A 23,240-nucleotide genomic window follows, 5' to 3' on the forward strand; every position below is an offset into this window, starting at 1 on the left:
AGCCCGTCCTCTTTTGGGCAGTGGCTTCGGAATGAGGGAGGCGCAGAGCCAGAGCCAAACCGAGGCAGACGGAGCTGGGAAGGAGCCCTTTTTTCCTTCTGGACCAACCAAACCATCCCTCCTGCCCTCCCTGCAAGGTAGGCTCATTCTCTGACTCACCTGGTTGCAAACAGAGCCTTGGTAGCCTTCTGATGGGAGGGCATTGGTGGCATCTCCCTTCAAGGCAGGACGGGGTGGGACTGGATGGCCTTTGTGGTGCGTGCTGGGTGGGTTTCTTCAAGCTCCATGGATGATCTTCACACCAGCCCCCTGATGAATTGGTTGCAATCGTCTGCCACACCAATTCCTCTATTCTGCAAAAACAGCAGAAACACTTGATTTACATTTCACACACATACAACCATAATCCAACACCTTCCCAATCTTGGATCCTAGGACCAGGCTTCCTGGGTCTGTCTCTCCAGGTTGCAGAGCCTCTCCTTTCTAGGGTGGCTTTTCGCTGCCTCCCCTCTTCCCAATCTATGGCCAGAAACGCCAGAAAAACATGACTCAGACCAACAAAAATGCGGCTGGAAGGGAGTCAAGATGCTCCCAAGCGTGGGACCCCTTGTTTACCCCAGAAAAGCAGACCTTCCCAGAAAGGCTGTTCCTAATGAAGCCAACCCTTGAGTCCCAGGGGTCTTCTTTGGACCCTGTCTTGGGGGCCATCCAGCTCCTCTGCCCCCCTCCCTCCCCGATCCTCTTTTTGGCTGGAAAAAAGCAAGCCAGACATCAGGAATCCATCAAGTCTTCTTGCAACAGCCTCCCTTGGGGAGCATTTGGGGTCAGGAATGTGAGGCTCTTTATTGTTGTATTTTTTGGGGCTGTGTGGCCATGTTCCAGAAGTATTCTCTCCTCACGTTTCGCCCACATCTATGACAGGCATCCTCAGAGGTTGTGAGGCATGGAGAAAACGAAGCAAGGAAAGTAAATACATATCTGTGGTGAGAGAGGTCAGTGTGAATGTTGTAGTTAATCACCTTAATTAGCATTGAAAAGCTTATCTGCTGTCTTCTTCCTGCTTCTGGGGCATCCTTTGTTTAGAGTACTTATTATTATTATTATTATTATTATTATGACACAGCAAACAAGATAGACATGCTGGATTTCGTATCACAAAATCACAAGTCGAACACTTCCCAAGTGTCTAGGACTGTGTGATGTATTTATTATTATTATTATTATTATTATTATTATTATTATTATTATTATTTTATGACACAGCAAACAAGATAGATATGCTGTATTTTGTATCACAAAATAACAAGTCGAACACTTCCCAAGTGTCTAGGACTGTGTGATGTATTATTATTATTATTATTATTATTATTATTATTATTATTATTATTTTATTGTATGACACAGCAAACAAGATAGACATGCTGGATTTCGTATCACAAAATCACAAGTCGAACACTTCCCAAGTGTCTAGGACTGTGTGATGTATTATTATTATTATTATTATTATTATTATTATTATTATTATTATTATTATTTTATTGTATGACACAGCAAACAAGATAGATATGCTGGATTTCGTATCACAAAAGCACAAGTCAAACACTTCCCAAGTTTCTAGGACTGTGTGATGTATTATTATTATTATTATTATTTTATTATGACACAACAAACAAGATAGATATGCTGGATTTCATATCACAAAATCACAAGTCGAACACTTCCCAAGTGTCTAGGACTGTGTGATTTATTATTATTATTATTATTATTATTATTATTATTATTATTATTATTATTATTATTATTTTATGACACAACAAACAAGATAGATATGCTGGATTTCATATCACAAAATCACAAGTCGAACACTTCCCAAGTGTCTAGGACTGTGTGATGTATTTTCGGATGATGCGTGCAGATCCCAGTAAGGTGGCCTTTTGCAGTTGGCAGATCGTAATTTTGTCAATGTCTATTGTTTCCAAATGCCGGCTGAGATCTTTTGGCACGGCACCCAGTGTGCCGATCACCACCGGGACCACCTGCACTGGTTTCTGCCAGAGTCTTTGCAGTTCAATCTTGAGGTCCTGAGAGCGGCTGAGTTTTTCCTGTTGTTTGACTACATTGACTACAATGTGGGATTTTTGGTGGGGCCAGGAGCCCCTCTTCTTTCCCTCTCCACCTTTTCAGGTGTGCCAATATTCCTCCTCTGTGTGTACATGTGTCTGTAAGGGGGAGGCGCTTTGCTTTGGGTCTCCTGGGGAGGAGGAAGTGACCGGAGGAGAGGCAGAGGCAGTGACTCCTGACACCGCCCTCGCCAGACTTCTCTCCTCCTCCCCTTCAGGTGCCCCTTCGGGAAGCAGGGCTCCGGCGGACAGGTAAGCCGGCCTTGGGCGATGGATGCGGGACCCCTGATTCCTCCCCTGGAACCAGATCCCTCTTGAATCCATGCTCAATGGAACACAGGGAGTGGGAGGAAAGGTGGTGGTGTTTTTGTCTTGGAGCCCCACTTCCTGGAAACAGGGTGGGGGCAAGTCTGGCTGGCTTTCCGCATTCTTTAGGGGAGTCGTTGGCCCCAGGGCCTCCCCAAAAGAGGAAGTGGCTTCCTTCACACTGGAGGAACAGCTACAACTGGTTGGAGCATAAGCCATGAAAGAATAACAATAATAATAATAATTATAATAATAATGATAAAAAAATAAAAAATCAGAAACACAGCAGACAAAGAATCAGTACAAGAAAACCGCACTACAAACTAGAGCTGACAGCTGGCACAACAAAACACTACATGGCAAGTTCCTTGACAAAATTGAAGGAAAAGCTGATAAAGAGAAGACCTGGCTCACGAATGGGACCCTGAAGAAGGAGACGGAAGGCCTGACCCTTGCAGCCCAGGAGCAAGACATCAGGACAAAGGCAATTAATAATAATAATAATAATAATAATAATAATAGTAGAAGACCTGGCTCTGGCTCACGAATGGGACCCTGAAGAAGGAGACAGAAGGCCTGATCCTTGCAGCCCAGGAGCAAGACATCAGAACAAATGCAATTAATAATAATAATAATAATAATAATAATAATAATAATAGTAGAAGACCTGGCTCTGGCTCACGAATGGGACCCTGAAGAAGGAGACGGAAGGCCTGACCCTTGCAGCCCAGGAGCAAGACATCAGGACAAAGGCAATTAATAATAATAATAATAATAATAATAATAATAGTAGAAGACCTGGCTCTGGCTCACGAATGGGACCCTGAAGAAGGAGACAGAAGGCCTGATCCTTGCAGCCCAGGAGCAAGACATCAGAACAAATGCAATTAATAATAATAATAATAATAATAATAATAATAATAGTAGAAGACCTGGCTCTGGCTCACGAATGGGACCCTGAAGAAGGAGACGGAAGGCCTGACCCTTGCAGCCCAGGAGCAAGACATCAGGACAAAGGCAATTAATAATAATAATAATAATAATAATAATAATAGTAGAAGACCTGGCTCTGGCTCACGAATGGGACCCTGAAGAAGGAGACAGAAGGCCTGATCCTTGCAGCCCAGGAGCAAGACATCAGAACAAATGCAATTAATAATAATAATAATAATAATAATAATAATAATAATAATAATAGTAGAAGACCTGGCTCTGGCTCACGAATGGGACCCTGAAGAAGGAGACAGAAGGCCTGATCCTTGCAGCCCAGGAGCAAGCCATCAGGACAAAGGCCATTCATAATAAATAATAATAATAATAATAATAATAACAACAACAACAACAACAACAACACCCAGTACAAGAAAACCACACTACAAACTAGAGCTGACAACTGGCACAACAAAACATTGCATGGAAAGTTCCTTGACAAAATTGAAGGAAAAGGTGATAAGGAGAAGACCTGGCTCTGGCTCACAAATGGGACCCTGAAGAAGGAGACAGAAGGCCTGATCCTTGCAGCCCAGGAGCAAGACAGCAGGACAAAGGCAATTCAGGCCAAGATCGAAAAATCAACAACAACAACAACTCTTTATTGATTAGTCAATTTTGACCATATCAAAAGAAAAATCAGCTGATGACCCAAAATGCAGACTCTGCAAGGAAGCTGACGAAACCATGGATCACATCCTCAGCTGCTGTAAGAAAATCGCACAGACAGACTACAAACAGAGGCACAACTATGTGGCCCAAATGATTCATTGGAACTTATGCCTTAAGTCCCACCTCCCAGCAGCAAAGAACTGGTGGGATCACAAACCTGCAAAAGTATTGGAAAATGAGCACACAAAGATACTGTGGGACTTCTGAATCCAGACTGACAAAGTTCTGGAACACAACACACCAGACATCACAGTTGTGGAAAAGAACAAGGTTTGGATCATTGATGTCGCCATCCCAGGTGACAGTCGCATTGACGAAAAACAACAGGAAAAACTCAGCCGCTCTCAGGACCTCAAGATTGAACTTCAAAGACTCTGGCAGAAACCAGTGCAGGTGGTCCCGGTGGTGATGGGCACATTGGGTGCCATGCCAAAAGATCTCAGCCGGCATTTGGAAGCAATAGACATTGACAAAATCGCGATCTGCCAACTGCAAAAGGCCACCCGACTGGGATCTGCGTGCATCATCCGAAAATACATCACACAGTCCTAGACAATTGGGAAGTGTTCGAATTGTGATTTTGTGATACGAAATCCAGCATGTCTATCTTGCTTGCGGTGTCATACGATAATAATAATAATAATAATAATAATAATAATAATAATAATAATAATAATAATACATCACACAGTCCTAGACACTTGGGAAGTGTTCGACTTGTGATTTTGTGATACGAAATCCAGCATGTCTATCTTGTTTGCTGTGTCATAATGGTAATAATAATAATAATAATAATAATAATAATAATAATAATAATAATAATAATAATAATAATAAAATAATAATAATAATACATCACACAGTCCTAGACACTTGGGAAGTGTTCGACTTGTGATTTTGTGATACGAAATCCAGCATATCTATCTTGTTTGCTGTGTCATACAATGTTGTTGTGTCAATAATAATAATACTGTAATAATAATAATAATAATAATAATAATAATAATAATAACAACTTTATTTTTGTATGCCGCCTCCATCTCCCCAACGGGGACTTGGAGCGGCTCACATGGGGGCAAGCCCAATACAGTCATATAATATCATAAAATCAACAGTTAAGACATCAAACAACTCATTTAAAAACAAATTGAACAAGTCATAGTTTAAGATAGACATAATTAAAATATTAAACAATTACCCAAGGCGTTAAATACATCAAATAGACACAACAAATAGGGAAGATAAATCTGAACAAAAATCAAACTATAAAGTGACAGGGCAAGTGTCGATGTGGATATATGTATCCAATTGTGCATGCATTGAATCATGTTGGCAGTTGTGGGGCTGCCAGGGAAAGAGGATTTGCCTTGTCCAAACGTCGCGAGGAGGGGCAAACATCTCTTCCTACCCACCTCAATGGGTGGCTTAGATTGACTCGGAAAATCGGACAGAAAAGAATCTCTTTTCACCCCCTCAGTTTGGGGGGATTTAAGAGAGTGCAGAGACAGGGAGAGAACGGACCGTGGAGCTGAAGGGTCCTGTGGACTTATTTTTGACAGCTGATGGCCAAGGATGGCGGGGCGGAGGTCCTCACCTGCGACGAGGCCGGGAGTCCAAACAGAGGGAACAAGGTGAGATGGGCTTTGGGGCTACGGGGTCTGTGGACCACAGGGGAGGGAGTGTGGTCTCCAGGCAGTGGTGTCCCCATCCACATCCCTTCCTTCTTCCTTCTCCCACCCTGCAGGAGGACAAGGAGGACGGAGGCAATGACGATGAAGTCTTTGTGAGCACAGACGGCCAGACACCTGGCTGCAGCCCTAGTAGTGTTCGGCATGGCAGCGTGGAGGAGCTGTACGAGCTGCTGGAGAAGCTGGGCAGGTGAGGAGCCAGAGGGCCAGCTGGTTGGGTGGTTTGGGTGTTTAGGACAGGGGTCCCCAAACTTTTTAAACAGGGGGCCAGTTCACAGTCCCTCAGACCATTGGAGAGCCAGACTAGAGGTTTGTTTGTTTATTTATTTATTTATTTATTTATTTATTTATTTATTATTCAAACTTATATGCCGCCACTCCCCTAGGGCTCGGAGCATGGCGGCATAGAAGTTTGAATAATAAATAAATAAATAAATCCTCTAGTTTTTCAAAAACTGTGAACAAATTTGCGTGCACACTGCGCATACCTTATTTTGAAGTAAAAACAAAACAAAATGGGAACAAATACAGCCTTAATCATAATCATAATCATAATAAAAATAATAAAGTGGGTTGGAAGAGACCCCTTGGGCCATGTAGTCCAACCCCTTTCTACCTTTGTGCACCAAAAGCACAAGCAAAGCACCCCTGACAGATGGCCACCCAGTCTCAAGGATGTTAATAATAATAATAATAATAATAATAATAATAATAATCATAATAATCATAATTACAACAACAACCACAACAACAACCACAACAACAACAACTGCAAAAGGCCACCTTACTGGGATCTGCATGCATTATTTGCCGATAAATCACACAGTCCTACGTAGACACTTGGGAAGTGTCTGATGTGGGATCCAATACAACAGCCAGCATATAGATCTCGTTTGCTGTGTCATACAATGTCGTTGTGTATATAATAATAATAATAATAATAATAATAATAATAATAATAATAATAATAATAATCACCAATACATCACATAGTCCTAGACATTTGGGAAGTGTCCGATGTGTGATCCAATGCAACGGTCAGCAGAGTGTCTGCTGTGGACTCAACTTGTTGTGTTTCAAATAACAACAACAACAACAACAACAATAATAAATCACACAGTCCTAAATGCCTGGGAAGTGTTCGTCTTGTGATTTTGTGATACGAAATCCAGCATAAAGGTCTCATTAGCTGTGTGTAATAATGTGTTTTTGTGTCAATAATAATAATAATAATAATAATAATAATAGTAAAGAGGGTTGGAAGAGACCCCTTGGGCCATGTAGTCCAACCCGCTTCTGACTTTGTGCACCAAAAGCACAAGCAAAGCTCCCCTGACAGATGGCCACCCAGCCTCAATGTTAATAATAATAATAATAATAATAATAATAATAATAATAATAATAATAATAATAATAATAATAATAATATATTACACAGTCCTAAATACTTGGGAAGTGTTCGACTTGTGATTTTGTGATACGAAATCCAGCATATTTATCTTGTTTGCTGTGTCATACAATATAATAATAATAATAATAATAATAATAATAATAATAATAATAATATATCACACAGTCCTAAATACTTGGGAAGTGTTCGACTTGTGATTTTGTGATACGAAATCCAGCATATCTATCTTGTTTGCTGTGTCATACAATATCATAATAATAATAATAATAATAATAATAATAATAATAATAATAATAATAATACATCACACAGTCCTAGACACTTGGGAAGTGTTCGACTTGTGATTTTGTGATATGAAATCCAGCATATCTATCTTGTTTGCTGTGTCATAATAATAATAATAATAATAATAATAATAATAATAATAATATATCACACAGTCCTAAATACTTGGGAAGTGTTCAACTTGTGATTTTGTGATACGAAATCCAGCATGTCTATCTTGTTTGCTGTGTCATACAATAATAATAATAATAATAATAATAATAATAATAAATCACACAGTCCTAAATACTTGGGAAGTGTTCGACTTGTGATTTTGTGATACGAAATCCAGCATATCTATCTTGTTTGCTGTGTCATACAATATAATAATAATAATAATAATAATAATAATAATAATAATAATATATCACACAGTCCTAAATACTTGGGAAGTGTTCGACTTGTGATTTTGTGATACGAAATCCAGCATAAATATCTCGTTTGCTGTGTTCTACTGTGTCCTTCTGTCAATAATAATAATAATTATAATAAGAAAGAGGGTTGGAAGAGACCTCTTGGGCCATTCAGTCCAACCCGCTTCTGCCTTTGTGCACCACAAGCACTAGCAAAGCACCCTCAATAATTAATTATTAATTAAATTATAATTACAATACCATTATAAACAGGCAAAGCTTTGGAAGGCGCGCACCAGGCAGCACAGTTCCACACCATCAGCTTCTTTTGCCTTATGTAGAGAAAGTCTTCCATGCTTTGGTTTCTTTGGAGAGGAAGATCTCGGGGCATCAATGTGGTGGGACAACCCTTGTTCTCATGTGCTTTCTCCCCCGGTGACTTCCTTTTCGCCTCCTCCTCCAGCGGCCACTTTGGGGTGGTGAGGCGCTGCCGGGAGCGGGAGACGGACGCCTTCTTTGCAGCCAAGTCGGTCAAGATCCGGAAGCGGAAGGGGAGCCGGCTGGGCCTGGACCGCGAGCAGGTGTCGCGGGAGGTGAACATCCTGCGCCAGCTGCAACACCCCAACATCATGCGCCTCCATGACGTCTTTGCCAGCAAAGCTGAGATGGTCCTGATTCTGGAGCTGTAAGTCCCATCAGCAGGTTGGGCAGAGGGGAGGTAGAGCTGAGACCCATGTCCGTTAGGTTGTAAATATTTATTATTATTTATTTACTAGCTGTGCCCAGCCACGCGTTGCTGTGGCGTTGTCTGATGGTGTTGGTGAGAAATTGTTGAGGTCGTGGTGGTATTGAATGTCTGTTGTATGGTTGTCTTTATGTTGAGTATGCATTTGGTTTTTTGTGTACTGTGAAAGTGGTGAGGGTAGAGGGGTCTATGTATTTTATAGGCAGTGTGGAAGAGGCCTAAGTGAGGCCTAACTCTGCCTGTCCCCTGGGCTGAGTGGGTTGCTAGGAGACCAAGTGGGCAGAGCTTAGCCTTCTCTAACTGGCAGCAAGTGGATAAAAAACAATTATTCATCTCCCTCTAATTAGGACTTTATTTTTCTTTTCTTTTTCTTGTATCAACCTAGAGGCGTGGATGAGGGGTTGTGCTGTCAATTTTCAAGGTTGGGGGGCCTTTAGTTTTGTTGTTTTGTCGGTCATCGGGATTCCATCACTCTTTTATACATATAGACTAGCTGTGCCCAGCCACGCGTTGCTGTGGCGTTGTCTAATGGTGTTGGTGAGAAATTGTTGAGGTAGTGGTGGTATTGAATGTCTGTTGTATGGTAGTCTTTATGTTTAGTATGCACATTGAAGTGGATTATATGGCAATGTGGGGTCAGGATAATCCAGTTCAAAGCAGATAATATAAGATTCTAAATGGGTTATATAGCTGTGTGGAAGGGCCTTGAATCTACACTGCCATATAATCCAGTTAAAATCTGATAATCTGTGGAAGAGGCCTAAGTGAGGCCTAACTGTGCCTGTCCCCTGGGCTGAATAGGTTGCTAGGAGACCAAGTGGGCGGAGCTTATTTTATATTTATATCCTGCCCTTCTCACCCAACAGGGGACTCAGGGCGGCTTACAATAAGACGCATATATAAAAATTATACAGTGCAATATAAGCCTTCAAACTGGCAGCAATTGGATAAAAACTATTATTCCTCTCCCTGTAATTAGGACTTTATTTTTCTTTTCTTTTTGTTGTATCAACCTAGAGCCGTGAATGATGGGTTGTGTTGTCAAATTTCGAGGTTGGGGGGCCTGTAGCTTTGTTGTTTTGTCCGCTGCCCTGATGCCATCACTCTTTTATATATATAGATTGACTACATTTATATCCCGCTCTTCTCACCCCGGAGGGGACTCAGAGCGGCTTACAAATCAAATTTACATACAATATATTATAAGCACAGCACAATATAAGCAATAAATTACTATATTGCACTATATCATTATATGGTAACTAGCTGTGCCCGGCCACGCGTTGCTGTGGCTTATGGGAATCCTTTGTTGGCCAGGTGGAATAGCAGTGAATAGCCTTGCAGCCTCAAAGCCTGGCCGTTTTCTGGAGTAGCTGGAGCTTTTTGTTGTATGAACGTAGAGGCATGGATGAGGGGTTGTGCTGCCAAGTTTAGTGTTTCTGGGATGTGTAGTTTTGGTGGTGGTATTGGTTAAAAATTGTGTAATTTTTATTTGACGTTATTTGTATTTTTTTAAATTTTATTGTAAGTTATCTTTTTATTATATTTTATTATTTTCTTGTATTATTTTTAGTTATTTTCTGTTATAGTATTTTATTGTATTAATTTTTTAGTGTTTTTAATTTTTTTTTAGTGTTTTTAATTTTTTTTTATTGGGTTGCTAGGAGACCAAGATGGAGGAGCTTAGCCTTCTAACTGGCAGCAATTGGATAAAAGCAATTATTCCTCTCTCTCTCAAATTAGGACTTTATTTTTCTTTTCTTTTTGTTGTATCAACCTAGAGGCGTGGATGATGGGTTGTGTTGTCAAATTTCGAGGTTGGGGGGGCCTGTAGTTTTGTTGTTTTGTGGGTCGCCGTGATGCCATCACTCTTTTATATATATAGATATTATTAGTAATATTACATTTTATATATAACTAGCTGTGCCCGGCCACATGTTGCTGTGGCTTAGTCTGGTGGTGCTGGTCAGTCTACATTAGGTTGTATTGATGCTGTGACCTCCACCTTCTTTATACTCACATTAGTAGTAGTATTTGAAGTCTGTTACCTTCTTCAATTTTTGTGTTGATTGATAATTGCTTGAGATAGTTGTTGTCTTTTGTTTGTTGTTAATCGTGATGTCTGATTCTGCTGAGTGTGGTTTACATCTTATTGTGGTACAATATACACCACAGGCTGTATATACAGTATATATACAGTATATATAAAGTATAAAATTACTGTATATACTTGAATATAAGCCTAGTTTTTCAGCCCTTTTTTTAAGACTGAAAAAAACCTCCTCGGCTTATACTCGGATGAGGGTCCTGGCTGGCTTATTATATTCAGGTTGGCTTATACTTGAGAATATATGGTACATTTATTATTCTTCTCTATTATTATTGGTATTATCACATTTATTATTTTTCTCTATTATTGTTGCTACTATTACCTTTATTTTACTCTATTTTTATTATTATTAATAATACATTTATTATTTCACTCTGATCTTATTATTATTATTACATTTACTATTTTACTCTTTTTATTATTACATAATAAAAATAATAATAAGATTACATGTATTATTTTCCTTTATTTATTATTATTGTTGTTATTATTATTATTACATGTATTAGTTTACTCTATTATTATTAAAAGGATACATAAGGGCATTTACATAGAAGAAGATGAGAATAATGATTTGATCAGAGTCAGAGAGTCTTATCTTAAACATGAGCTTGATGTAAATACTCAAAAACATTTAACCTACCGATGCCTCAATCAATGTAATTTTATTGGGATTTATTTTTGTTTCTGAAATTTCCCACCCTCGGCTTATACTGGAGTCAATGTTTTCCCAGTTTTTTTTTGTGGTAAAATTAGGTGCTTCTGCTTATATTCGGGTCGGCTTATACTTGAGTACAGTAGAGTCTCACTTATCCAACATTCTGGATTATCCAACGCAGTTTTGTAGACAATGTTTTCAATACATCATGATATTTTGGTACTAAATTTGTAAATACAGTAGAGTCTCACTTATCCAACATCCACTTATCCAACGTTCTGGATTATCCAACACATTTTTGGAGTCAATGTTTTCAATATATTGTGATATTTTGGTGCTAAATTCATAAATACAGTAATTACTACGTAGTATTACTGCACATTGAACTACTTTTTCTGTCAAATTTGTTGTAAAACATGATGTTTTTGTGCTTAATTTGTAAAATCATAACCTAATTTGATGTTTAATAGGCTTCTCCTTAATCTCTCCTTATTATCCAACATATTCGCTTATCCAACGTTCTGCTGGCCCGTTTATGTTGGATAAGTGAGACTCTACTGTACAGTAATTACTACATAGCATTAATGTGTAATGAACTACTTTTTCTGTCAAATTTGTTGTCTAACATGATGTTTTGGTGCTTAATTTGTAAAATCATAACCTAATTTGATGTTTAATGGGCTTCTCCTTAATCCCTCCTTATTATCCAAGATATTTGCCTATCCAACATTCTGCTGGCCCATTTATGTTGGATAAGTGAGACTCTACTGTATATACAGTATTTTCAAAAGTATATGTGCCCAGAGAGTGTTTGCAGTTATTTTCCAAAATATTATTGGACACCCCCCCCCCCCCCCGCTCCCTTGTTTTTGTTCTGGAAGGAGAAGGACTTCTCCTGGACTTCTCCTTGGAAGTCCATTCAGAGCCAACCACCTCCATCCTCCTTTCTCTCCTCTCCTCTCCTTGCAGCATCCACGGGGGAGAGCTTTTTGACTTCATCGCCGAGAAGGAGATGCTGACGGAGGAGGCAGCCATTGAGTTCATGGAGCAGATCCTCCGTGGGGTGGCCTACATGCATTCCTGCCACATCGCCCACTTTGACCTCAAGGTACCTTTCCCGAGAGGACCATCCTGGCTTCCTCCGGAAGCAGCCACTTAGCAAACACCCGTGGACCTTGGTGGCTCCCTGGTTTGGATCATGGTGCATCTCTCAACCTCAATTTGCTGAATTTAGCACAGTTTAATCTCTCTGTGGAGCCTCCAGTATATACATATATTAAAAAATCATATTGTAATGTAATACAATATAATAATAATAATAATAATAATAATAATAATAATAATAATAATAAAATGTAATATAATAATAGAGCCTCCGGTGGCACAGCATGTTAAAGCACTGAGCTGCTGAACTTGCAAACCGAAAGGTCCCAGGTTCAAACCCGGGGAGCGGAGTGAGCGCCTACTGTTAGCTCCAGCTTCTGCCAACCTAGCAGTTCGAAAGCATGCCAATGTGAGTAGATCAATAGGTACCGCTCCGGCAGGAAGGTAACAGTTCTCCATGCAGTCATGCTTATGGCCATATGACCTTGGAGGTGTCTACGGACATGCAAATGTGAGTAGATCAATAGGTACTGCTCTGGCAGGAAGGTAACGGCGCTCCATGCAGTCATGCCAGTGGCCACATGACCTTGGAGGTGTCTACGGACAACGCCGGCTCTTTGGCTTAGAAATGGAGATGAGCACCAACCCCCAGTGTGAGTAGAGCAATAGATACTGCTCCGGTGGGAAGGTAACGGCATTCCATGCAGTCATGCCAGTGGCCACATGACCTTGGAGGTGTCTACGGACAACGCCGGCTCTTTGGCTTAGAAATGGAGATGAGCACCAACCCCCAGAGTGTGAGTAGATCGATAGGTACTGCTCCAGCGGGATGGTAACGGCGCTCCATGCAGTCATGCCAGTGGCCACATGACCTTGGAGGTGTCTACGGACAACGCCGGCTCTTGGGCTTAAAAATGGAGATGAGCACCAACCCCCAGTGTGAGTAGAGCAATAGATACTGCTCCGGTGGGAAGGTAACGGCATTCCATGCAGTCATGCCAGTGGCCACATGACCTTGGAGGTGTCTACGGACAACGCCGGCTCTTGGGCTTAAAAATGGAGATGAGCACCAACCCCCAGTGTGAGTAGAGCAATAGATACTGCTCCGGTGGGAAGGTAACAGCATTCCATGCAGTCATGCCAGTGGCCACATGACCTTGGAGGTGTCTACGGACAACGCCGGCTCTTGGGCTTAAAAATGGAGATGAGCACCAACCCCCAGTGTGAGTAGAGCAATAGATACTGCTCTGGTGGGAAGGTAACGGCGTTCCATGCAGTCATGCCAGTGGCCACATGACCTTGGAGGTGTCTACATGCCAAAAGTTCAAGGAGATGGGCTTTGTAGTTTTCTTATAAAAAATACTTTTTGAAAAATACATTAAAAATTTGCAAAAAATCAGCGGGTGTGCGAATCTCTCCGAAACTTGGGAGAAGTAGTGCCCTGGCACATGGGGTGATTGTGCCAAAAGTTCAAGGAGATGGGCTTTGTAGTTTTCTTATAAAAAATACTTTTTGAAAAATACATTTAAAAATTTGCAAAAAATGGCTTCGTAATGGAGATGAGCACCAACCCCTAGAGTCGTACATGACTGGACTTAACATCAGGGAAAACCTTAACCTAATCTCTGTATATAACCAAGGGAGGGAGGGGTGTCCATAGATAAGCCTGAGGGCTATTTGGGGAAGGGGTGCCTCTTTGCCGGCCCCCCGCACGCACCCCATGTGGGCTCCTTGGTCCCTCCTGCAGCCGGAGAACATCATGCTCTTCCAGAAGGACGTCCCCAACCCTGCCATCAAGATCATCGACTTTGGCTTGGCCCAAAAGCTGGAGGAAGGCGTGCCCTTCAAAAGTCTTTGCGGGACCCCCCAGTACATCGGTGAGTGGGGAGCCAAAGAGGGTCCCGAACATACAGGCCAGCCTAACCAGTCTGTTTTCGGTATTGCTCCTGTGAGGGTGGGAAGGGAGTGGGATCCCTTTTCTAAGGTTGTGCTTGCCCTGGACCCTTACTACTACTACTACTACTACTACTACTACTACTAATACTAATAATAATAATAATAATAATAATAATAATAATAATAATAATAATCTATATATATATAAGGGTAATGAAATTTTGGCCTAGGACAAAACAACAAAACTACACATCCCAGAAACACTAAACTTGGCAGCACAACCCCTCATCCATGCCTCTACGTTCATATAACAAAAAGAAAAGAAAAATAAAGTCCTAATTAGAGGGAGAGGAATAATTGTTTTTATCCAGTTGCTGCCAGTTAGAAGGCTAAGCTCCACCCACTTGGTCTCCTAGCAACCCACTCAGCCCAGGGGACAGGCAGAGTTAGGCCTCACTTAGGCCTCTTCCACACTGGCTATAAAATACAGATTATCAGATTTTAACTGGATTACAGTATATGGCAGTGTAGACTCAAGGCCCTTCCACTCAGCTATATAACCCATTTATAATCTTACATTATCTGCTTTGAACTGGATTATCTTGAGTTCACACTGCCATATAATCCACTTCAGTGTGCATTTTATACAGCTGTGTAGAAGGGGCCTCATATAATCCAGTTCTAAGCAGATAATATAAGGTTATAAATATAATATGTAATAATTACTGTGATATAATAATGCAGAACAATATAATCTCTAAAATCAGGACAGTAAATAAAGAACAACACTCTGAAACCATAAGCCACAGCAACGCATGGCCGGGCAAAGCTAGTAATAATACTACTAATAATAATAAGTTTATTTGTATCCCGCCACCATCTCCCCCGGAGGGGACTTGGGGCGGCTCACAGAAATCAAATACAAAACAATAATGATATACAATACATCAATAAACAATAACATGCACCCATTGTAATATTTACACATTAACCAAAAAGAATTAAAACACACTTATTAAAAACAGAATTTTAAAACAGTGAGGATGTAATATTAGCAAAGTGCACATTATAAGTTGTAAACTCAAAACATAGATAAAGTGCTACAGTGCTACAGATAAAGTGCTTCCCGTCTCTCTCCTCCTCAGCTCCTGAAGTGATCAACTACGAGGCTTTGAGCACAGCCACAGACATGTGGTAAGTCTCCCTTTCCCTTTTTCTCTGAGCCAAGGGCCCCAGAAAGTGGTTGCAAACCAGACATGCACAGAGGCACTCTCGCTCTGTCTTTCCGTTTTGTTTATCCCTCTGTGCATGGCTGGAAAAACCGTCCTGCAAATAAAGGCTTTCTTGCACTGGAGATTATTTGTAAAATATACAAGTTGTCAAAGGTATTGATGGCTGGAATCACTGGCAAAAATCAGGGGCAGGTAACACCTCCCAACAAAGGATTTCCTCAGGCAGGAAGCAGCCAGGCTTTGAAGCTGCAAGGCCATTCAATGCTAATCAAGCTGGCCAATGGCAACATTCCCACTTGCCTCCAACAGACGAGAGTTCTTTTTTTCTCCCACCCTGGACATTATTCCACAGATGTATAAACCCCACTTGCCTGGTTTCCAACAGACCTCACAACCTCTGAGGATGCCTGGCATAGATGTAGGTGAAACGTCAGGAGAGAGTGCTTCTGGAGCATGGCCAGAAAACTCACAGCAACTCAAAGGATCATGTGCATGCTGGAGGCCATCCCCAGCTGTTTCTCCCTGGTCAGGTCTCCCTGCGAAGCAGAGCGAATGTCAAGTGGAATAACGTCTTCTTGGCATTTCTTCAGACTTCACTCTTCTTCTTCTCTCTTTTTTTGCAGGAGCATTGGCGTCATCACATACATCTTGTAAGTAATTGAGGGTCTATTTATGTTTGCCTGTGGGAATGTTGGAGTTCAGAGGTGGTCCAATAATGAGGCGAATTAGGCAGTCGCTTTGGGCGCAAAACATACGGGAGCACAGTCGAGACTGCTTTTTCTGTTGATTTGTTGTAAAACATGATGTTTTGGTGCTTAGTTTGTAAAATCTTAATGTAATTTGATGTTTAATAGGCTTTCCCTTAATCCCTCCTTTATTGACTATTTTAGTGGTGAAACTACCTCTCCCCGATTCTGAAATATTCTGCACTTTGTCCCAGATCCGTGTATTCGTCTTCTGTTTTTAATATTTTATTTTGTATGTTGATTTTTATGACTGTTTTATTGATGATTATGCTGATGTTTTATTGTTGAGATATTTGTTTTATTGTTTTGCTGTTGTTGTTTTATTGTTGTGTTGGGCATGGCCCCATGTAAGTTGCCCCAAGTCCCTTGGCATAAGAATAAATTTATTATTATTTTATTTATTTTATTTATTTACAGTATTTATATTCCGCCCTTCTTTCTCACCCCGAAGGGGACTCAGGGCGGATTACAATGAACACATATATGGCAAACATTCAATGCCAACAGACAAACAACATACATTAGACAGACTCAGAGGCATTTTTAACATTTTTCCAGCTTCACGATTCCGGCCACAGGGGGAGCTGTTGCTTCACCATCCAGTAGTGGCTGTACTTCCTCATTCCTTTCCTCGTGTTTTGCTGGCAGTTTTATGGTGTTGTAAATTAGCCTCCCGCATAAAGCGTCCCTAAATTTCCCTAATTGACAGATGCAACTGTCTTTCGGGGCTGCATAGGTCAACAGCAAGCCGGGGCTATTAATGGTCGGAGGCTTAACCCGACCCGGGCTTCGAACTCATGACCTCTCGGTCAGCAGTGATTTATAGCAGCTGGTTACTAGCCAGCTGCGCCACAGCCCGGCCCCTATTATTATTATTATTATTATTATTATTATTATTATTATTATCATTATCCAACATTTTCGCTTATCCAACGCTTTTATTTTTCAGTGATTGGTTTGGAGGGGGGGCACCGAAATTCTGTTTGCCTACACTTGAAAAATACCTAGGGCCGGCTCTGTTGGAGTGACACTTTGGGCTCCCAGGGATGCTTTTTGCTTGGTTCCTCTTGAAAGCCCAGGGAGAGAAACATGAGCCAGAACAAAGGACTAACTAGAGAGACAGCTCTGATTCCCCAAAGCTGCCTCCCTTCTGGAAAATAAACAAAACCTGCCAAGCCTGTTCTCCGCTTCCTCTCCCAGGCTGAGCGGCATGTCCCCCTTCCAGGGTGAGACGGACCCAGAAACCCTCTCCAACGTGGTCTCCGGAAACTATGAGTTCGAGGAGAAGTACTTCAGCCAGACGTCCGAGATGGCCAAGGACTTCATCCGGCAGCTTCTGGTCAAGGAGCCTGGGTAACGTTCCGCAGCAGGAATCATGGTTCATGGTCTTACTCAGAGACCCTAGAACTGGCACTGCCAACACCCTTTGGGCCTGTTTGTCTGTGGCTTCTGGGAATTGGAGTCCTCATGGTGAAATGGCAGACAAAGCTTTGAGGCAGGGGTCCCCAAAATTTTTAAACAGGGGGCCAGTTCTGTCTGGTCTGGGATCTGGGCCCATAACCAATTGTCAGAGTAATGCGCGCAGCGTAGCAGCAGATGAATGATGTCAGTTGAGCGTAGAATGAAGGGACGTCAGAAACGATGTAAAAAGTATTTACAAAGTTTTACTTGACAAGACAAACAGACTTGCAGACAATGGACATAGGACTTCCACTCTAGGCAAACAGCACAGATCTTCTCAGCAGGCAGAAACAGATCTCATCTAATGCAATCAGCAATGATACAAACACACTTGTAGTCTGGACACTCCTATCTGGCTCCAACCACCTATCCAAGGTCAATACAGCTCCTTACCAAATTAACTCTTTACACACTATAGCATTTCCTGGATGATGCAATACATGCTAGACACAAATTTCATTTAAACACTATCTATACACAAATCCCACATTAACAAGTTCACAATCCTTCGGACCATTGGAGGGCCGGACTATAGTTGGCCACCAAGCAATAAATAATAATAATAATAATAATAATAATAATAATAATAATAATAATAGCAATAATAATAAAAAAGAGGGTTGGAAGAGACCCTTTGGGCCATTGAGCCCAATCCCCTTCTGCTTTTGTGTACTGAAAGCACAAGCAAAGCACCCCTGACAGATGGCCACCCAGCCTCAATGTTAATAATAATAATAATAATAATAATAATAATAATAATAATAAAGAGGGTTGGAAGAGACCCCTTGGGCCATTTAGTCCAACCTCCTTCTTCCTTTGTGCTGTAGGGGCCAGATAAATGGCTTCGATGGGCCGCATCCGGCCCCCGGGCCTTAGTTAGGACCCCTGCTTTGAGGCAATGAGACAAAGAGAGTTCCGAGTGCTGCAGAAAAATGAACGTTTATTCTCAGTGGCCACAAAGAATAAGCTTAGGACCCTTTCCTGTAATCAGGAAAGCAAGGGTACGGAACAAAGAATCACAGGGCTTTTAATGCCATTTTGTACTCATCTACATACGTCATATGGGCATTATCCATCATCGGTTAGTGTCAAAAAAGTCCTACTTTTGCCTTTACTAAAAGCTGCTTTTGCATTTTTCTAAAACATAGGCTAATTCCAAGACCTCTGACCCTCCATTAGGGCTTATCTAAGGAATTCCCTGTCTTGGCTTTCTTGGGTCCCATTAGCTGAGGAATTTCCTCTATCTAGGCTTTTAGGGTCCATTAGCACCCCTACATGGCGCCAGGTTACCTTAAGCTCCCTCTTGACAACCCCAAAGCCTTGGTTAATTTTACGTTGCCTGGTACAGGACTTACCTAGTCTTCTTGACACTTAACAGATGTCTTTGCCACTTTGGGTGAACTTTGGTCTGCTATTTGCTAGGGCAGAATGTATTTTGGGGCTATATGCCCACATCCTGCTTATGATTCTATATTTTCTTATTCCTATTTCTAATATGATTACATCCAATATATGGTTTCCAATACAAGTATTATGTTTTCCCAAGACACCTTCATCAGTGTCTGGAGACCCCAAGGATCAAGCCCCATGGTCCAAAGGATTTTGGGCGACAGAGACCCTGGCCTTCCTAGGAGCCAGAAAGTTCCTTCCAGTGGGGGTGGAGGGGAGGCAAGAGACCTGTCTGTGTAGAGGAAAGGTTGGAAATGGAATCCATGAACGAGAGAAGCCTCTCTTGTGTGTTTCAGGAACCGGATGACGGCCAGCGAGTGCCTCAGGCACCCATGGATTAAGGTGAGAAAGCTGGACGTCGGAGGCAAATAGCCAAGCTGCCATGGGAAGGACATGGAAGGTGTCTCTGTCTCAGGAGCAATTGGCTTCATTGGCCCTTTGTAGGATGAGACCCAGAGACGGTTCAACCGCCAGGCGAACCAGGCACTTGCCTGTGGTGCCATTCTGTTGGGGGCGCAGTTGAGGCTCTCCCGGGTGCGCATGCGTGCACACACCCCGTCTCCTCTTGGCTTTGGTCTCCGGGGCCAGGCCCACACCTATGGCAGGCATCCTCAGAGGTTGTGAGGTCTGTTGGAAACTAGGCAAGTGGGGTTTATATATCTGTGGAAAGTCCAGGGTGGGAGAAAGAGCTCTTGTCTGTTTGAGGCTAGTGTGAATGTTGCAACTGGCCATCTTGATTAGCATTGAATGGCTTTGCAGATTCAAAGCCTGGCTGCTTCCTCCCTGGAGGCATCCTTGGTTGGGAGGTGTTAGCTGGCCCTGATTGTTTCCTGTCTGGAATTCCCCTGTTTTCAGAGTGTTGTTCTTTATTTAGGCGTTTCCTTAGTCCCTCCTTATTATCCAACATTTTCGCTTATCCAACGCTTTTATTTTTCAGTGATTGGTTTGGGGAGGGCGGTGCCAAACTTCACTTGAAAATTACCTTGGGCCGGCCCTGATGAGACCCATGGGTGGTTCCAGCTGCAGGGGATAAGTGTAGGGTTAGTAGAAGCGGAGAGGCAAGCATCGTTCATGGGAGAGGAGTGGGCTCGTGTGTCCCCGCTAGTTTGCTTTTAATTACTCTGATTTTATCTGCTTGGATTTTAATGTATTGTCCATTATTTTATTTTGTGTATTGTTGAAATGTTTTAAGTTTTTGTCAAATATGTTGTGTTGTTGTTGGCCAGGTCAGAACTGTTGGCTTGGCCAACCGTGAGGGATGATGGGAGCTGCCAGATCGTCTTTCCAAAACGGCCGGGAGCAGGAAGGCTGGAATCCTAAATACTTGTTTCTCTCCTCTCCAATTTCAGCCCTTAAACCGGAAGCAGGCCATAAACCGGAGCCGGTCCTCCATCAACATGAAGAACTTCCGCAAATTCAACGCTCGTCGGAAGTGGAAGGTAAACGGAGAGGCCGAAACCTCGGAGTCCCCAGAACTGGTTCCGCCAGCACACTTGGGGCCTGTTTGTCTGTGGCTTCTGGGAATTGGAGTCCTCGTGTCTGGAGGCCCCAAGGGACAAGCACCATGGTCCAAAGCAGTGATTCCCAAAGTGGGCACTACCGCCCCCTTGTTGGGACACAGAGGGCGGAGCTAGGGAAGGGGGCGTGGCCTCCTTCCAAGAGCCTGAGACAGGGCTGAGCTTCTATACTTCTGAGAGGCCTTTTAGGACTAAAAGGCGGAGCTAGGCGCGGGGCCTCTTGCCAAGAGCCTCTGTATACCTTCCCTGAGGCGCTTGTTAGAACACAGGGGCGGGGTATATAGGCCCCGCCCCCTCCTCTAGCTCCGCCCCGTGTCCTGGCAGGCGCCGCAGGACAGGGATAGAAGCTCAGCCCTGCCTCAGAGCTCGTAACTCCGCCCATCCCAGTCCTGGGAAGAGGCCCCGCCCCCTCCTGTAGCTCCGCGCCCTGTGTCCTGGCAGGCACCGCAGGACAGGGATAGATGCTCAGCCCTGACTCAGAGCTCGTAACTCCACCCACCCCAGTCCTGGGAAGAGGGCCCTCCACCTCCTGTTGCTCCGCGCCCTGTGTCCTGGCAGGTGCCGCAGGACAGGGATAGATGCTCAGCCCTGACTCAGAGCTTGTAACTCCCCACCCCAGCCCTGGTAAGAGGCCCCTCCCCCTCCTCTAGCCCCGCCCCTGTGTCCTGGCAGGCGCCGCAGGACAGGGATAGAAGCTCAGCCCTGTCTCAGAGCTCGTAACTCCACGCATCCCAGTCTTGGTAAGAGGCCCCGCCCCCTCCTCTAGCCCTGCCCCCTGTGTCCTGGCTGGCGCCACAGGACAGGGATAGAGGCTCAGCCCTGCCTCAGAGCTCATAAGTCCGCCCATCCCAGTCCTGGCTGCCCATTTGTGGCCCCGCCCACCTCCCCTCCGAGCCCTGCATCTTGGACTAGGGGAGAGGCTCAGCCCTGCCCTCTTGTCCAGGAGCCACGTGCACTGCTCTAAGCCACGCCCCCCTTTCCAGGGGGCGCTGAGTCATATTTTTTCTGGAAAGGGGGTGGCAGGACAAATAAGTTTGGGAACCACTGGTCCAAAGGATTCTGAGCTGCAGGGAGACTTGGCTTTTGGAGTCAGGACCTTTCTACCCGGTGCAATGGATGGGAAGGGAGGCATGCGTCGAGGGGGCTCTGATCCCATCCTTCTCTCTTCTTCCCATGCCGTCTATCTTGGCAGCTCTCCTACAACATGGTGTCTGCCTGCAACCGCCTGTGCCGCATGGGTCTCTTGTGCCAGCAGCGGAGAGAAGAAGAAGAGATCTTGGTGGGTGATGCATTTCGAGAGGGTGCCTGGCCCGGGGGTGGGGGGCAGGAAGGCTTCAGCCTGGAGCAGCCCTCTCCCCAAAACTGCTCCTTCATTCTGCCTTTCTTACCTCCTTCCAGCGCGACTGCGAGAGCGACCAGGAGGATGTGGCCGCCAGCCCCGTGGCCTTGCTGCGCAGGCGGAGAAGCATCTGCTCCTGAAATCGGGCATCGTCGCAAGCAACATCCCCCTGAGGTGCAGCTCTTGCCAGATCCCGTTGCTTCCCATTCCAGCTGCAAGGAGGGATGGGCAGCCCAAAGGACTCTCACCGCGGGGCCACACGAGCCAAAGCGACCAAGCAGAATTTCAACTCCTCTCCAATTTCTTCTTAATATTCAGCGCAACAAGGTGGGGAGGGGATTCATGTGGCATGTTTGGGTTTTTTTTTCCGTGAAAAACTGCAAGTCGCTTCTGGTGTGTAGAGAACTGGCCATCTGTAAGGACTTTGCCCGGATGTTTTGATGTTTTGACCATCCTTGTGGGAGGCTTCTCTCATGTCCCCACATGAAGCTGGAGCTGAGAAAGTGAGCTCACCCACACTCTCCCCGGGTGGGATTCGAACCTGGCAGCCTTCTGGTCAGCAACCCAACCTTCAAGTCACGAGGCTTTAATCCACTACGCCACCGGGGTCTTCTAATGTGGCATGTGCCAAAAATGTGAAATGTGTTCCAGTTGGAGGTCAAGAGCCAGGTATGGGAGACCTTCTCGAGGTCATTTCTCCAAACAGGAGCTTCAGTCTCATCCCAATCTCCTCCTCAGACGAGGAGACCAAAAGACAGACGAGCCCCTTTTTCATCATCCCAGATATGGGAAACCACTAACTACTCACCCCTCTTTTCCCGTCGCATGAGGACCACTTCTCTGAGCCTTTTCTTCCAGAGAGAAGGTTCAGGACATGAAATGCCTTCAAGATGTGTGTATGTGCAGAGTGTATTTTTATATATGTTCCAACAAATAACATCGATTAAACTTTCTTATTACATCCTTTTGGTTTCATGTCCGACCTGGTTCTTCCAAAATTAGCCCATCCTGTACACACAGTGATCAGGCATCCTGGTTAGGAGACCAAGTCCTGCTTCTCCAGATGTTCCGTGTTCAGATTGCATGCCTTACACGATTACATACAGGTCTGCCAAATCC

The 23,240-nt window shown here is 43.5% G+C and overlaps 1 protein-coding gene across 2 annotated transcripts; it reads left to right on the top strand.

The window, feature by feature from the left end:
* On the top strand, positions 1-23,085 carry LOC100553877 (death-associated protein kinase 2). Of its 2 annotated transcripts, XM_062965092.1 has the most exons (14): positions 1-137; positions 2,339-2,372; positions 5,648-5,719; positions 5,833-5,966; positions 8,328-8,549; positions 12,347-12,485; positions 14,229-14,358; positions 15,523-15,571; positions 16,233-16,259; positions 17,556-17,708; positions 19,562-19,607; positions 20,615-20,704; positions 21,975-22,061; positions 22,181-23,085. In XM_062965092.1, the coding sequence occupies exons 3-14, from the start codon at positions 5,651-5,653 to the stop codon at positions 22,259-22,261; spliced, it is 1,227 nt and encodes a 408-aa protein (XP_062821162.1). In that variant the 5' UTR covers positions 1-137; positions 2,339-2,372; positions 5,648-5,650; the 3' UTR covers positions 22,262-23,085. The 2 variants fall into 2 exon arrangements, with proteins under 2 accessions (XP_062821162.1, XP_062821161.1); XM_062965091.1 differs by lacking the exon at positions 2,339-2,372 and having other exon boundaries at positions 2-137.
* The last annotated feature ends 155 nt before the right edge of the window (positions 23,086-23,240 follow it).

The sequence above is a fragment of the Anolis carolinensis genome, unplaced genomic scaffold (assembly GCF_035594765.1).
Source record: "Anolis carolinensis isolate JA03-04 unplaced genomic scaffold, rAnoCar3.1.pri scaffold_14, whole genome shotgun sequence".
Taxonomy (NCBI): domain Eukaryota; kingdom Metazoa; phylum Chordata; class Lepidosauria; order Squamata; family Dactyloidae; genus Anolis; species Anolis carolinensis.

Bases quoted from the DNA above. Each gene is read 5' to 3' on its own strand.
- LOC100553877 (XM_062965092.1), top strand. From the start codon at position 5,651: ATGGCCAAGGATGGCGGGGCGGAGGTCCTCACCTGCGACGAGGCCGGG. The intron at 12,486-14,228 runs GTACCTTTCCCG...TCCCTCCTGCAG, and splicing joins TCGCCCACTTTGACCTCAAG to CCGGAGAACATCATGCTCTT. The intron at 17,709-19,561 runs GTAACGTTCCGC...TGTGTGTTTCAG, and splicing joins CTTCTGGTCAAGGAGCCTGG to GAACCGGATGACGGCCAGCG.